Source organism: Ilyonectria robusta (genome assembly GCF_021365365.1).
Source record: "Ilyonectria robusta strain PMI_751 chromosome Unknown BGZ61scaffold_65, whole genome shotgun sequence".
NCBI classification, from domain to species: Eukaryota; Fungi; Ascomycota; class Sordariomycetes; order Hypocreales; family Nectriaceae; genus Ilyonectria; species Ilyonectria robusta.
The window spans coordinates 1-14,231 of record NW_025764499.1 but is presented as its reverse complement, the minus strand read 5'-3'; the positions used below and the strand labels follow the sequence as shown (position 1 = coordinate 14,231).

The 14,231-nt window shown below is 53.5% G+C and overlaps 3 protein-coding genes across 3 annotated transcripts; 2 read left to right on the top strand and 1 right to left on the bottom strand.

Annotated features, from left to right (window-relative positions):
• The first annotated feature begins 6,297 nt into the window (after positions 1–6,297).
• BGZ61DRAFT_204945 (uncharacterized protein) lies at positions 6,298–7,252 on the top strand. The gene has a single exon (XM_046237954.1). The coding sequence runs from the start codon at positions 6,446–6,448 to the stop codon at positions 7,073–7,075; it is 630 nt and encodes a 209-aa protein (XP_046094152.1). The 5' UTR covers positions 6,298–6,445; the 3' UTR covers positions 7,076–7,252.
• A 3,282-nt stretch (positions 7,253–10,534) lies between these two features.
• BGZ61DRAFT_302818 (uncharacterized protein) lies at positions 10,535–10,969 on the bottom strand (the record flags this gene model as incomplete). The annotated part of the gene is made up of 1 exon (XM_046238702.1): positions 10,535–10,969. A coding segment is annotated over one exon (435 nt), but the record flags the coding sequence as incomplete, so codon positions are not given.
• Positions 10,970–12,215: 1,246 nt separating this feature from the next.
• BGZ61DRAFT_467907 (uncharacterized protein) lies at positions 12,216–12,593 on the top strand. Its single transcript, XM_046247828.1, has one exon. The coding sequence runs from the start codon at positions 12,241–12,243 to the stop codon at positions 12,442–12,444; it is 204 nt and encodes a 67-aa protein (XP_046094150.1). The 5' UTR covers positions 12,216–12,240; the 3' UTR covers positions 12,445–12,593.
• Positions 12,594–14,231: the final 1,638 nt, after the last annotated feature.

Below are 14,231 nucleotides of genomic sequence, written 5' to 3'. Positions count from 1 at the left end.
CCATACCAAACTTAATAAACCTTCGCTCTCGAGTCGGCGATAGCCCTTCTGGCACAACTCTTACCACACTAGTCTGCAAAGTTCTCCCTCTCAATACAAAGCAGAGACTTGTTATAGAAAGAGTGCTTTCTGCCGCGATAGCTTGGAGAGATAATCCATATGATGCATCCAGGCGGGATCAGATGCTCCTCTACGTTGGAGGAGAAGGCGGAACTGGCAAGAGTCGAGTCATCAAAGCCATTGTTGCCGGCATGGACCTTATGATGCGAAAGCATGAGGTCATCCTGATGGCGCCTACAGGAGCTGCTGCTGACAATATCAGTGGAAATACCTACCATACCTCTTTGGGTATTTCAATTTCCAAGACCCAAAAGCCTACAGTAAGCGCTCGCGTCAAAAAGTTGTGGTCCAGGAAGACGATTATAATCATCGACGAAGTTAGTATGTTGGATTTAACTTCGTTAAGCATGATCAACAATCAGTGCAAGATTGCAAAATCCCTGGATCGCAGCTCACCTGACCTCTTTGGTGGACTGCCAGTTATCATTTTCTTTGGGGACTTCTTCCAATTCCCGCCTGTAAAAGGGCCAGCACTGTGGAGAGAACCGAGACATGGGAATAGTGAGGATGTCAATGGCCAGATGGTCTGGCATCTGTTCAAAGAAGTAATTATCCTCAACGAGCAGATAAGACAAGCACAGGACCCCATATTCCGAGATTTGGTCCGCCGAGCAAGGGCTTCTGCCTTGACTGAAGAAGATCTGGCTTTGCTGAACACCAGAGTGATAACTTCTCTTTTCATGCCGGAACTGGAAGGTGCAACTTTCGTTGCGAAATTGAACGCACTTCGACATCATCTCAATCTCGTCAGAACGGAATACTTTGCTCGATGTCGATCACAACGAATTTACATCTTCCCAGCCCAGCACAGCAGAACCACTTCTACATCCTCTTTCCCTCTTTATCTCGAAGACTTGCTTCAACAAAGGGATCAAGGTACTAAGATCCCTTTTCAAGGTCTTTTCCTCTACACACCGGGGATGCCTGGGGTAATTCTTGCTAACATCTGCACCCTTCTTGGACATGTCAATGGCACACGTGGTATTCCTTCAGGTATCGTTATTGACCCATCAGGTGTGCCTTCCCACGACCGATTACACGACATGCAGTTACACTAACAATGGACAGCGGACTTTTTCGAGATTGATGACCTGTTCATCTTATGTACTAAACCGCCAGCCTGTGTTCTATTCCGCCAAGAGAATCCGAAGCACCTTGGCTTTGAACATCTCCAGGCTAACGACTTCCCTGTTTTCCCTATAGAGAGATCAATCACCATCAAGACATATTCCGTACGGAGAAAACAAGTTCCAATATGTTCAGCATTTAGCCTGACGGACTATAAAGTACAAGGGGCGACTCTCAAGACAGCAGTCCTTGACCTAAAAGATAATCCATCTGCCAAGGGTCAAGACATGCATAAGAAGTTTTGTTCTATGCTGGTCCAACTTTCGCGCCCTCAATCTTTAGATGGTCTGTATCTCTTACAGAAACTTGAGATGAAGGACCTCCGATTTCGTCCGCATGATGCGCTACTCACTGAGATGGAAAGGCTTCATAAACTCGAGGAGGAAACCATACGCACATGGACAAGACAGTAAGTTTTGACTTTCTCAATCTACATTCTAGTTATATAATATCGGTACATTAGAAGCCTATAGATAGATTATAGATACACTACCTGTCAGGCACGGGCAAGGGAGAAGAAACCAGGCGGGGAAGAAAAGGTGATGTAAGAGGACGGAGTGGTAGCTTTCACCACCCAATCAGGGACTCTTCTGGGCAAGGTAACACGGTAGATCGGTCAACCAAAGGAGCCACAATGACAGCTCAGGAACTGACATGCTACCTACTACACATAGGCCAATGCCGTACCCTCACAGGTGTTGACGCGCGAGGTGCTAGAGAAAGGCACCTGGCGGAGCTATGAAGCTAACTGTGATAATCCAGGGTGACCCTCGCGCCTGACGCCCAAGGCCATATCCTTGACACTATGTACCTTAATAGTGGCCTCTGATTTTAGCGTCCCACACCAGTCAGAGCCCGCTATTCCCGCCTTCCACTTTGTTCCCAGCCTCGTTCATCGTTCAATCATTCCAGAGTTCCGGGGCATCTGCCTGCGTCAGCGGGCGTTACCAGTAAAGTCTTGGCTCAGAAAAAATCGAAAGTGGAATAGTGCGGACCCGCTCGAAAAGTCTTGGCTCAGAAATATTCAAGAAGGGAATAGCTTCGTACCCCGGCGGGTTTCGTATCTTATCGCGTTGTGTTGGACAGCGTACGGCACATTCGATCAAGGGATAAGTGTTCAATCGGGTGTGGAGACCAAAGATGATTGTCTTGATCTAGGATGCCTCCGGCCCCCTCTTTTCTCGAGAGGGGTTTTATGTAATCTCACGCCCCCTCTGACTAAGGTCAGGATATCGATCTATCAGAGGTTTCGTAATACAGGGTCACAATCCTATCACGGTGTGCGCGATTTTGCCCAATAAGCGCATACGGTAGAGAGATTGAACAGGAGAGGCAAACCGGTCGCGGTTTGCGCAAAACAGCCTTGAGGAACGAAGATGGCTATGGCAGTTTTCAGGGTCCGTTTACAGCACAGCATTAATGGCCAAGAGCTTGGTAATAAGATTTCCAAAAGTGTTATTTAAAAGCTTGCGTGTGACTGTCTTTAGCAGCTTAGATATTGCCGAATTTGGTGAATGTATCTAGGGTATCCTGGTGGCGCATGGCACGCTATGCACTGCGACATCAAAATAAAGTCTAACGATAGTTTGAAAGGGTGAGAAAATGAGGGGATGGTGAGATAAGCAGAACTCATCGTTACAAGTTATAGTTACTAACATGCCTTGAGGAACGAAATGCCTTGAGGAACGAAAGGATTATGCCTTGAGGAACGAAATGCCTTGAGGAACGAAAGGATTATGCCCCGCCCCGCCCCTCACCCCCAAATGCCTTGAGGAACGAAATGCCTTGAGGAACGAAAGGTGCCTTGAGGAACGAAAGGATTATGCCCCGCCCCGCCCCTCACCCCCAAAACCACAAAGTCCGTCGTGATTGGTCGTCGCTGCCTTTTTCTCCTTCTTGCCTGCCATTCTTGTGCCTTGAGGAAATGCCTTGAGGAACGAAAGGATTATGCCCTTCTTGCCCGCCTGGTCTGTGCCTTTGTGTGTGTTGTCCAAGTAAGCGCCTTCCCAGCCGCCCGCCCCCGCCGCCCCACCGCTTCCTCATCCCCTTCTTCGTCAAACCAGCGCAACGCCTCCTGGACGGTCCTGTCGCTCAGTTCCTCCAGTCTCGCCTGCGCTGCGGTCATTTCCTCGGGGACCCTGTTTCCCACCAGGTCTCTCTCCCGCACCTTGGACACGAGCATGATGCCGTCCAGCGTCCGGCACCGCGACAGCTGCACGTACAAGCTGTAAGGGTCGCACTGCGAGGGGACGACGCGTCCGTCGACATTTGTCGTCCTCGTCCCTCGCAGCTCCAGTGCTATGCGCTCGAACGTCCTGCTCTGCACCTTGTAGTCTGTACACGAAAAAGTCGCCGCACAGGGCAAGCCCTTTCGGGTAACGTCATTCTGCTGCCACGGCCGTTTCCGCTGGCATTGTATCTTAACGCTCATGGGCGCCAACAGGATCGTGCCCTGCGGCATCCCAACGAAGTGGAAGTCTTGTGTCGTTTCCGACTCCAGAATTATCCCCGCCGGCGGCCCGAAGTGGACCGTTATGTCGGCCGAGATTCGATGGCCCGGGTACGCCTTGTCGAGGATGACCTCCAGCCCCGTGTAAGGGGCGCCGTTGACCAGTTTTAGCCCCTGGTGGGTATTATGGTTCACGACGACCGGCATTCCCGGCACGAACATGAAGACGGCCGGCACCGGTATCGCGCTATCGTCGCCCTGGTTCAGCATCATGATGGCCTCTTCCTCTGTCGGCAGACCGTGCTTCCATTTGTGCTCGGATATGAAGACTCGCATCATCGACCGCTGCTGAATCTGGAACGACAAAGTCGCCTCCATGTTGAGGTTCCACCGATTCCTGTTCAACGGCGTCACCACGGTGATGCCCGTCTCCCACGGGATCCGCCTGTCCTCCCGGTAGCACCTCGAGTTGAGGAGGTCTAGATCCGTCCGGTCCTGCACGCCTAATCGGATTCGCTTCAACAGCCTCTGCAGTACCGAATCCCCGGCGGCGCGCATTTGTTCGTCCAGCATGACGACCGTCGTGAATTTCTTCCACAGCGCGTGCGCCTTGTCATGCTGGTGCCGTTGCTCGGCCCTGAATGAGTTGTCTTCGTCCCACGACACGGCCACGCTGGGGAGCAGGATCGACCTCTCTTGGACCGGGCGGAACTGGCGGAAGTCTCCGCAAAAGAGAATGATGGGGATCCCCCCGAAATCTTGCTGCGATCCGCGGAGCAGGCAGAGCTGCTCGTTCACCGCGTGCAGCGTCCGCGCTCCGAGCATGCTCACCTCATCAATGACTAGCAGGTCCTTGTCCTGCCAGTCCATTCGCGACTGGCCGTGGACGAATCTTTCCGCCCGTTTCGGCAGCCGGACGCCGTCTAAGTCTTTCGTGATGTCCGCACCTGTCCCTTGGTCCTTCGAGAACCCGCATGCAGAGTGGATCGTGATGCCATTGATGCGTGCTGCGGCCGTCCCTGACGTCGCCGTGATCAGCAGACGATTCGAAAGGCCCTTCTTAGCGAAAAGCTCGACGACTGCCTCGATGACTCGCGACTTGCCAGTCCCTCCTTCGCCGCCGACGAATTGGCAGAGCTGACCGATGTCGCCGTTCTCCCCACGGTTTATCAGGTCGAGCTGGCGACATATTATCAGGAAAGCGATCGCCTGTCTCTTGTTCAATGTCAATCGTGCCACCAAAACCTTGCCAGCCTCGAGGAAAGAGGTTGATGGGCCGAACCGGACTTCTACCCTCGGATCTGCATCGTCTACAGCCTCTTCCAAGTCTGCCGCCGTCATTTGAATGTCCCCGTCCCCGAAACCGGTGAGCACGCTCCGCGCCGCTGCACCGCGATCAGTTCCATGGGCCACGGCCATGTTTTGTATGCCCTGGATCATTTTCACCCTCTCTTTGGAGGCACATATCTGCTGTGACTTTATGGCCTTGACCTGATCCTGTGGCGGTACTGCGGCCCCGGAAAACACCCGCCCTGGCGTGGTTATCCGTCTTTCACCCCGTTCGGGTGTTATGGTGGCCTGGAGTTCGGCCGTCGAGGATAGCGCTGATTGCTGGAAGCGGCAGAGCTGCTGCATCATTGCTGTGAGCTCCTGCGATCCCGCCGTGATCTGGTTCGCACCGACCGCGCTTCGGACGACGTCGATAAGACGCGTTGCGTTTCCAACGTTATCGGACTGGTACGCCGATGCGGCCTCTTCATCCGCCTGGCCTGCTCCCGCCTCCTCAACATGAGCGCCCGTGGGGTCGCCATCGCCGGATGAGGATGCCCATTGCTTAGCGTCCCGTTTTGCGTCTTCGGCGGACCGCCGAAGCAGTTGCACGTTATCGACGAGGCATGAGATTCTAGGATGCAGCGCCTCTCGTGCCCGCGCCCATATGTCGTTGATGTCGTCTCGTTCTTCACCCAAGAAGGACTCCCACGGCACAAACAGGGCAAGGTGCTGCACGGCTGCTCTTCAGTATGAGAGTTAGTCTCTTTCAACCCCTTTCGGCCGAGTCGTCCCCGGACATACCTACGATGGCACGACCCTTCGTCGTCTTGGTCAAAATCTTTGCTAAGGTAGCCGTCAAAGCAGACGACGGCATGCTTTCCCGGCCGTCTCAGCTCCTGCACCCATTGTCTTCCAGGCGTCCAATCGCTCTCGAAGGGTACCTCTCCCCAGGCACCTGAGCTTTCGTCCTTGCCAACGCGTTTGAGCCCGACAAGCGAAACATAGTCATATAGGCACAGACCTCGCAGGACATCTCCACGATGGCGATACGCCTCAGCGAAGCTAATTCTCTGGCCTGCTTCTTCCACGACGATCGAGTCGTCCACCAAACCGTCCGCGACCGCGATGCCGCTCTCTTGCCGGAGATGTCGCCACCGTCGGAAGACGTGCCAGTAAAGCAGAGATACATTCAGGTACGCCCAAGCGCTGCTGTTCGTGAACTCGCTCGGGTATCCTAGAAGATGGGCGACGACCTCGACTTGCGATAGAGGCCGCTCGGTGAATACACGATTCGCCACTCTCATCAGAAACTGTCGCGTCCTGTTTTTGGTACCATCGTCGCCGCCAACATCCGCCCCATCGGTCGGCAATCCACCTGCTGAGAGGACAGGCAACAGTTCTGCGGCCGCAGCGACGCGCTTCCACGTCGGGTCCTCTACTTTGGTCGCGTAATTCGTCACATAATACACGAGGGCCATGGTCTTCCGCTGCGTCGCTATGAAGGAGATGTCGTGGTTGTGGCGAAGCCCCACGGCAATGGCCTTGTTCCACCGATTAACCATGTTGTGCGTCCTGCGAATCTGCAGCACGCCGTCTGGCGTGAATGCAGTTTTGTCGACCAATCTCCATGGCGCCTTGAACCGACAGAGGTCGCCCTTCCCTCTCTTCTTGCCCAGGGAGTACTTGACGCAGGTCGGACTGTGGGTATGGATCTGTGTCGCGCCGGCACAGAAGTTGGCTTCCTCGTCAAATGCAGCCGAGAACTGCTCGGTGTTGTCCAGCAGGGAGGAAATATCGGACGTCACCGACCGCTCCGCTTGCACGACGCAGAACCCGTCCTGGTCAAGATCCTGCCTAGTATGTCAGCCCAGACCCGTTTGCCCACCAGAAGTCCTGGATGGCCAACAGCACGCATTGAGCATTACATTACCTCTGAGAAAACACTATCGACGTATTGGACGATGCGCTCACGATACGCCGCCCGGTCCTCCTCGTGGATGTCGGCAAGCACAGAACTCAGATGCGCGTTTCCATGCAACCAGAGCAGCCCGTGAACGTGAAGCGCCCCTCGTTCATTGGTTTCCACAGCACCATAGTACTGGCTGATGCGCCCGAAAACTGACTCTTCTCCTACTTTCACGTAATGCTCGAAAAACAACGTCATCTCCCGGTGGAAGAATATTGCCGAACTCATGGGGTCTGAGATGGACAACCGCACACGTTTAAACGACATGTCAAGGCTTCGCAGGAAAGCCTCAGCTGCCTCAGGATCGCGTGAGCGATACGCTGCCAGTCGGAGCTTCACCGGGTTCGTAATGTCGTTTGGGTTGATCGTGAACCAAATGGCAGGCACGCCATAGCGAACGATGAGCGCCTGAATCTTGTGCCGCATGCTGAGACGGGACTCTCTAGACATAGGCTGGCGGTAGCCATACAGTGAAAGGCTCTTGAGAAGCTCTTTCACGCCATCATCGGTAGTCTTACCTGAGCTTTCCAACTCTGCCCTAGCTGCCGCTAACCTGTCTGCAGTCAGCGACTGCACGATGCGCTCCACCTTGCGGAAATTCTTCCTCGTCACGCTCAGCATGCTGACACGCCGGTTCCTCGACCGCACGCCCATGTTGAACACGAGAAATGCGAAAATGTGGTGCGTCGCAAATCGGCCGCCGTGACGCCGCAGCACAATGTCAGCCCAGGTCCGAAGGCTCATGTTCCGAGACGACAAGAGGTCTCGCGCCGCCATATCTGCTCCACTCATGTTGGCACCTCTTCCCGCCTCTAAGGCGGCTTCTTCGACTAACCGTGGCCCCCCGACGCCGAACGGTAATAGCGTGGGAAACGTCTTCGCAAAGAACGAGGCATCAAACGAGTCGGCGAACTCGTCCCCACGAGAAACATGAATGTACGGCTCAGAGTCGTCATCAGCAGGCCTCGGCCGCCTTTTAGCCGAGGATCCAACCCGTGTTCTCGGGCCCATATGACCGGTCCCAGCACCTTCACCGACAGCGTCGCAAGCAAACCGCAATTTCTCGACGTCCGCTACATCCGGCGGCCCGTCCAGCGGAAACATTCCAGAAGAGGTGACCTCATTGATCGGTTTCGCGGCCTGGTCAGCCTCAGCTCCAGCTTCACAGCGAGGCTCGTTTCCCTCGTTCGTCACTGGTCCTCCAGTCTGGCATGTTGGCGCGCCTTCTCCCTGATTGAGCAGATCGAGGATTTCCTCGATCTCCACCGAATCCTCATCGTCCATGGCGCGCTCCATGGGCGGCACGACTTGCGCTGTTCGTGTCTTTTCCCACGCCGACGGCTCGTTCCGCTCCATGCGATCGTACACCAACAACGGCACCCCATGCGGCGGGGCTCCCCAACTCTCCATCTCCGTCGCGTCGATCTCGATCTCAGCATAGTGTGGATTGTTCTTCTTCAGCCAGACAAGGGCCCTCTCAACGACTCGCCGCCTCACCGATAGGAGGCTTGAAAGATCACTCGGTCCCGGCTTCTCCGCGCCCTGCCACGAGACGTGGATCTCGTCCATGACTTGCAAAAGCGGATGGGGGAGCACTTTCGTAGCCAGCTCCTGCACGTTGTTTGGGAACACCGTGATGTGGCCTTTGACATGCCTCGGATACCTCAGACTCTGCCTCTGACCACCCGGAATGCTGTACCTTGTGACAAATCCATAACACGAATTCAGCGCGATGAGCTTCTCCTCGACCAGTGTGAGGCCCTTGAGCTCGTCGGGAAACATGTGCTCACAGCCAAGGCGGCCGTGAAGTTGGGCCGCTGGCGACAGGCCACCCCGCCTCAGGCAACGCATACACTCCGCACAGCCTAAGATAGATTCTCCCACGGGAAAGCAACTTCGACATGAAAATGGCGAGCGGTCGCCCTTTTCGACGCAGCTCGACATCCATCGGTCCCACGTCACCTCGCTCAACTCTTTTTTCGTGCGCTTACGGTAGCACAGCATGCAGGTCCGTATCGGCAAAGTGCTCGCATCGTGGAACGCCTGGTAAAAATCTCGCACGGTCGACACCTTTCTCTCGTGCGGTACTGGCGTACACCATGTCTGCTCGTTGGACAGACTCTCCTTCACGGCAAATTCGTCCTCCAAGAAGCGCAACACGCTCGCCAAGTCTTCGGCCTGCAGTTCCCGTCTCCTTTGCCTTCGGATTCTAGCTCGAATTTGTTTCCTCGGAGGCTCATCTCGGCTGTTATTGCAGTTTCTCTTTGCCTGTCGCCTGGGCTGACCCGGTGGCTGATGTTGCGCGGAACCTCCACTATTGGCCGTATCATGAGACTTCCGTGCTCTTTTCGACCGCAAACCGCCTCGCAGAGGTCTTTTGGGCAACGACCTTACAATTGCTTCCGCATGCTGCCTCCATGCAGTATCTTCAACCGCAGACTGCTTAGGCTGAATCTGTCGGAACGTCGATGCTGCATTCGCCGGTGAATCGTATGTTGACAAACGTCCCAGCCTCTTCCCCCGTGCGCTGGGCTCCTTTTCGGCAGCTGCTACCACATCTACGCCGCCTCCGGTCGTCTCATCTCCTGGCTCTCTCTCCCACAAACTTGCAATCTTACCCTCTTGTCCGTTCCCAGCTGACAACGACCAGCCTCCTAAGGGAGCAACCGCCTCATGTGGCTTCGCCGCTGGACTATCCATCCTGCTGCTGCCTTCTCGACATCGATGACTCCAGGCGGCCGGTAGATCACAAGGCTTCCGCGGCGGAATCTCTTTAGTTGCACGATTTCGCTTCTGGGTGACGATTATGCTCCTTAATACGACATGTCACATTGGTTCCTGCAGTATCCAAGTGATCCGCTAATAGTCCTCTTAACCACGTACAACCCTGCCTGTATGCGTCCATTGTCACAGTCTCGGCCAGTCCACGCATACAATTCGTCGCTATTCCAACTCTGCGCTCTCCTCCCCGTCCCTCCATGGAGCCGTTACAACTGCCGTGATTTTGAGGAGGACGGCCACATCGTTGCCTTTTCGCGCATCACATAGCTGCTGTCAAGATCAGGTAGCTCGGGAGACATTACGTCACTCACCGTCTCAACACGGAACAGTCCGGTAGCACTGTCACTCAATCTTTCCCTGCCTCAGCCTCAGCGTCTTCCTCTAGCGAGTCAAACAATACTAGGCAAAGTCCTGCCTCGTAAACCTTTCGACGCCTGCCCTTGATTCAATTGTCGCTTGACCATCAGATTGGCCAAACCGGCCACATCGAAGCCGTCAACCCACCCAAAAAAATACTGGGAAAGGAATAACTACATAAATGGTAGTCTGCTGCAATATTCTCATCAGGAAAGTACACAACAATACAGCTTGTCCTATTCATCAGCCACAATGTGAACCCAACTTGTCTGTTGCCTCACTCCATCCACAATCTCTGATGTTGTCCCCGTCTCCTTCCAGACTCTCCTTGTCTGCTGACATCCTCTAGGCACACACGCCTTCTTATGAACCTTCCAGTCCGCCTTTTGGTGGTCTTTGCCGCAATATGCCACTGCACGACAACTATCGCACCGCTTCACTCTCACAGTCGTGCCGCATACCTTGCACAGCTTAACCTCCATGCAATCAGTGCGTCCCAAAACCTCACCAAGCATCTCGTCCTCTTGCCGCATTTCCTGCATCATTAATTGCATTTCCTGTCTCTTCTGGATCTCACACTGCCCGCTTCCACACAAGGAGGTGACCCAAACCACAATGCGAGGTTTATCCCCGTGCAACATAGATATTGGACTCTGTAGGATGTCTGTCGCAAACCGCCCGCAGCATTCACAGAAAGCCCCCGAGGCACTGCGACATGCTGATTCATGCTCCTTCATAAGAGGCATCATGGCCTGCGCGAACCGTTCGTTGTATTCGGCATCTCGTCCGGCACGATTCGCCTCGATGACAAGACTTCGGGCGATGCTGTGGTTGTGTGTGAATTGCCTGGCGCCAAATTGGCAAATGAACTCGACTTCAACAGTGGAGGTTGCCATAATTTAGTTTCCGGAGCTATAGATGCTCTGTGTAACAACGTGTCGCACTGAACGTGCTTGAAGGGTCAAAAGTGAAATGATGAGCAGCACCAGTCAGTCAGTCAATTTATATTACGCCCGGCGGCTTAAACCAAAAGGGCACCAATTACAAATATACCCATACATTGCCCAAATTGTGCCCTTGTCTCCTTCAGCCCATACCATGTCCGCTTGTTGCTTATGCTTCCTTACCAGTTTTCTCTCCGTCTCTATGCGGATTCCCGTGATTTAGTATTATTAACGAGCCATCTTGAAGCCTATTCTTCAAAGGGGTGTGTTGATTGATTGTCTAAGGTGCGGGGTCTCCATCCCGCAGATTTATTTATAGCACCGCAGCTAGATTACTAATATGGTTGTATCCTGAGGTCGTGAAGATCATGCCTACCCTGCGACACAACGCGTAGAAACTGCCGCTCAACTGCACCCACCATGAAACTCTTAAGTAACAAACCCCCCTCAATTGATCTTCCAAACTATCCAACACCCACGATATCTCACCCCAACCTCAAACTTTCGTTCCTCAAGGCTTTTTGCGCAACCCCCGATGGGTTGCCTCCCCTGTTTTAGGCTACCCCGCAGCGCTATGACTCATCTTTAGTCCAAAAAGTCCGTTGAGTGGTTCGTCTACCTCAGCATGAAGGACCCAGGAGTGTGCGCCAAATCATCTCATGATCAGAGGGCCACTTAGTTGACATTGGTAGCCTTTGGATGTCTTATATCCCTTATTTCGTCTCAATTGAAATATTATCGATCCCCGATCCAACACCACAGATTGTGTCTAATATTACTAGAAGGTAGCTCACGTTGTCACTGAACACGCCCAGTGCGGAGCCTCGGGAACGGAAATAGGCCCGAGTGCCCGCTCAAGAAGCATCGGGAAACCCGCGGGCCCGCCTCTACTATCCCCGCGGAGTTTCGGGGATGAGAACGGCGGGCAATAGACAAGCCCAACGACGCACTCGGCTCCACTTTCTTTTGGTAAGCTTTGAGTGGACTGAGCTCTACAACAAGGTCAATATGTCCTGCTGGCGGAGTTTGGGCCGGAGTTCGGCCCAAATTTCTGAGGTAAGTCAACCACCCATGTAACCGACCCCCCCTGGTAACCGACCCCCACCACAAACGCGTCCAGGGGAGCGCGAAGACGCGTCCACGCCAGTATTTAAATCTACGATAAATCGAGTTCTTCTTCAATTCACTTTTTTCTTTCTTCATCTTCTTCTTTTACTGCTATAATGCCGGTATCCTCTGCAGAAGACCTAGAAAACGCTATTGCAGACGTCAAGAATGGGGTCTGTTTGAAGGCCGCCGCGAAGAAGAACGGAGTACAGTGGGGTTCCAAAAGTCCTGCAACGCCACGCTGTCACGGGCCAGGGACGAGAAATCGTTCCACAGCTCAGGGGCACTTAGGAACTTCTTTCTTTCTTCTTCATCTTTGATGTCACGGGCCAGGGCCCATATCCTTGCGGCTGTGCCGCAAGACGTAAGAGGCTCGTGCGCGCCAGGGACGGGAAATCGTTCCACAGCTCAGGGGCATTTGGGAACTTCTTTCTTTCTTCTTCATCTTTGATGTAAATAGCATCCTGGACTAGATAGCTGGAATCCAGCTACTAGAGGCCGTTCACATTTGATGTAAATAGCATCCTGGACTAGATAGCTGGAATCCAGCTACTAGAGGCCGTTCACACACGCGACTCGCGTCGACGATCGGATCCGCGTTTCCTGCCACCTTCATCTTCAATCATCCACAACTTTTTATTATGACGTCCAATTTACGGTCTTTTGGGACCATAATATCTGGAAATCGCCAAGGAAGACAACAAACCAGCCCTGAGCTTCGTGCGGCTATTATTGCGGCCGTACAAGCTGGAGAGAAAAGGAGTGTGGTCGCGACGCGTTTTGGGGTTACGACGGCCACAATCAGCCGTCTGCTTCAACGGCTTGAGACAACGGCATCAATCGATCCTAGCCCTCGGTCCGGGCGTCCCCCAGGTCTGACGCCTCGGGCGAAAAGGGCTATTATTCACGCTGTACGACAGGATGAAAGCGTCTCAAGGAAAGACTTGGTGGATGACCTGAGTCTTGGGTTGAGCGCCACGACTGTCCGCCGGACTTTAAATGAGGTTAACTTGCGCAAATGGCAAGCTAGAAAGAGGATCTTTTTACGAAAGGAAGATGCAGCTCAGCGGCTTCAATTTACGCGCGACTGGGCGAAAAGAGAAGAAGAATTGGGTGAAGTATGACTAAGTGTTTGAGATGCCCTCGTCTGCCACTGTACGCGTTACTCACACACTCTAGGTTATCTTCTCTGATGAGTGCTCTGCTCAAATGGCAGCGCCAATCCGGGCACCTGGGTCTGGAGGTTCACTCATGAGATCTATGACCCAAAATTCGTCAATAAAATGGCTCATGGCAAGGGAGATGTGACGATAATGGTGTGGGGTGCAATTTGCAAGGAGAGCCGAAGCAAGCTCGTTATTATGACCCGAGACACAGCCTCTAAGCGCGGTGGCTACTCATCTAATAGCTACATTGAAGCTCTGACTTCTGGGCTTATTCCTGATTATAATGGCACCCGGCATTTCCAGCAGGATAATGCCGGAATCCATACATCAAAGGTCTCAATGAGCTTCCTGCTTGAGCACGGAATCTCTCTTATTGACTGGCCTCCTCACAGCCCCGATTTGAACCCCATTGAGCATGTTTGGGCCAGACTAAAGAGAGATCTCTATAGAATGTTCCCTTGGGTCTCCAAATTGAAGAAAAACGCAGCTGATATCGCAAAATTTAAAGCGTGCTTGGAAGCGGCGTGGGAAGCTATCCCTCAGGACTTCATTCGGGGCCTGCTAGAGTCAATGCCGCGGAGGATCGAGGCCTGCCGCAAGGCTAGGGGTTGGTATACAAAATATTAAAGCCACGCCTCTGAGGAATCCAAAAATGTAGTTACTCTTACTGTAGCTAGTCTGTAGCCTGTGGAATTGGTGTCTTTATTCTACGCGTTCCCGTCAGGGTGGTGGTGTAAGTGGGGCTGTTGCAGGACTTTTGGAACCCCGGTGTACCACCCAACACCCTCCGAGCTCGCCTCACTGGCGCGCAAAGTCGTCAGATCGCTCGTCAAGAACAACTACGCCTTACCGCCGATCAAGAAGATGATCTTGAGCGCTGGATTCTGCGACAGGAAAAGCTCGGCCACGCACCAACTCACGCGCAAGTTCGAGCTATCGTG

Coding starts and splice junctions, on each gene's coding strand:
- BGZ61DRAFT_204945 (XM_046237954.1), top strand. CDS start 6,446: ATGGTCTTCCGCTGCGTCGCTATGAAGGAGATGTCGTGGTTGTGGCGA.
- BGZ61DRAFT_467907 (XM_046247828.1), top strand. CDS start 12,241: ATGCCGGTATCCTCTGCAGAAGACCTAGAAAACGCTATTGCAGACGTC.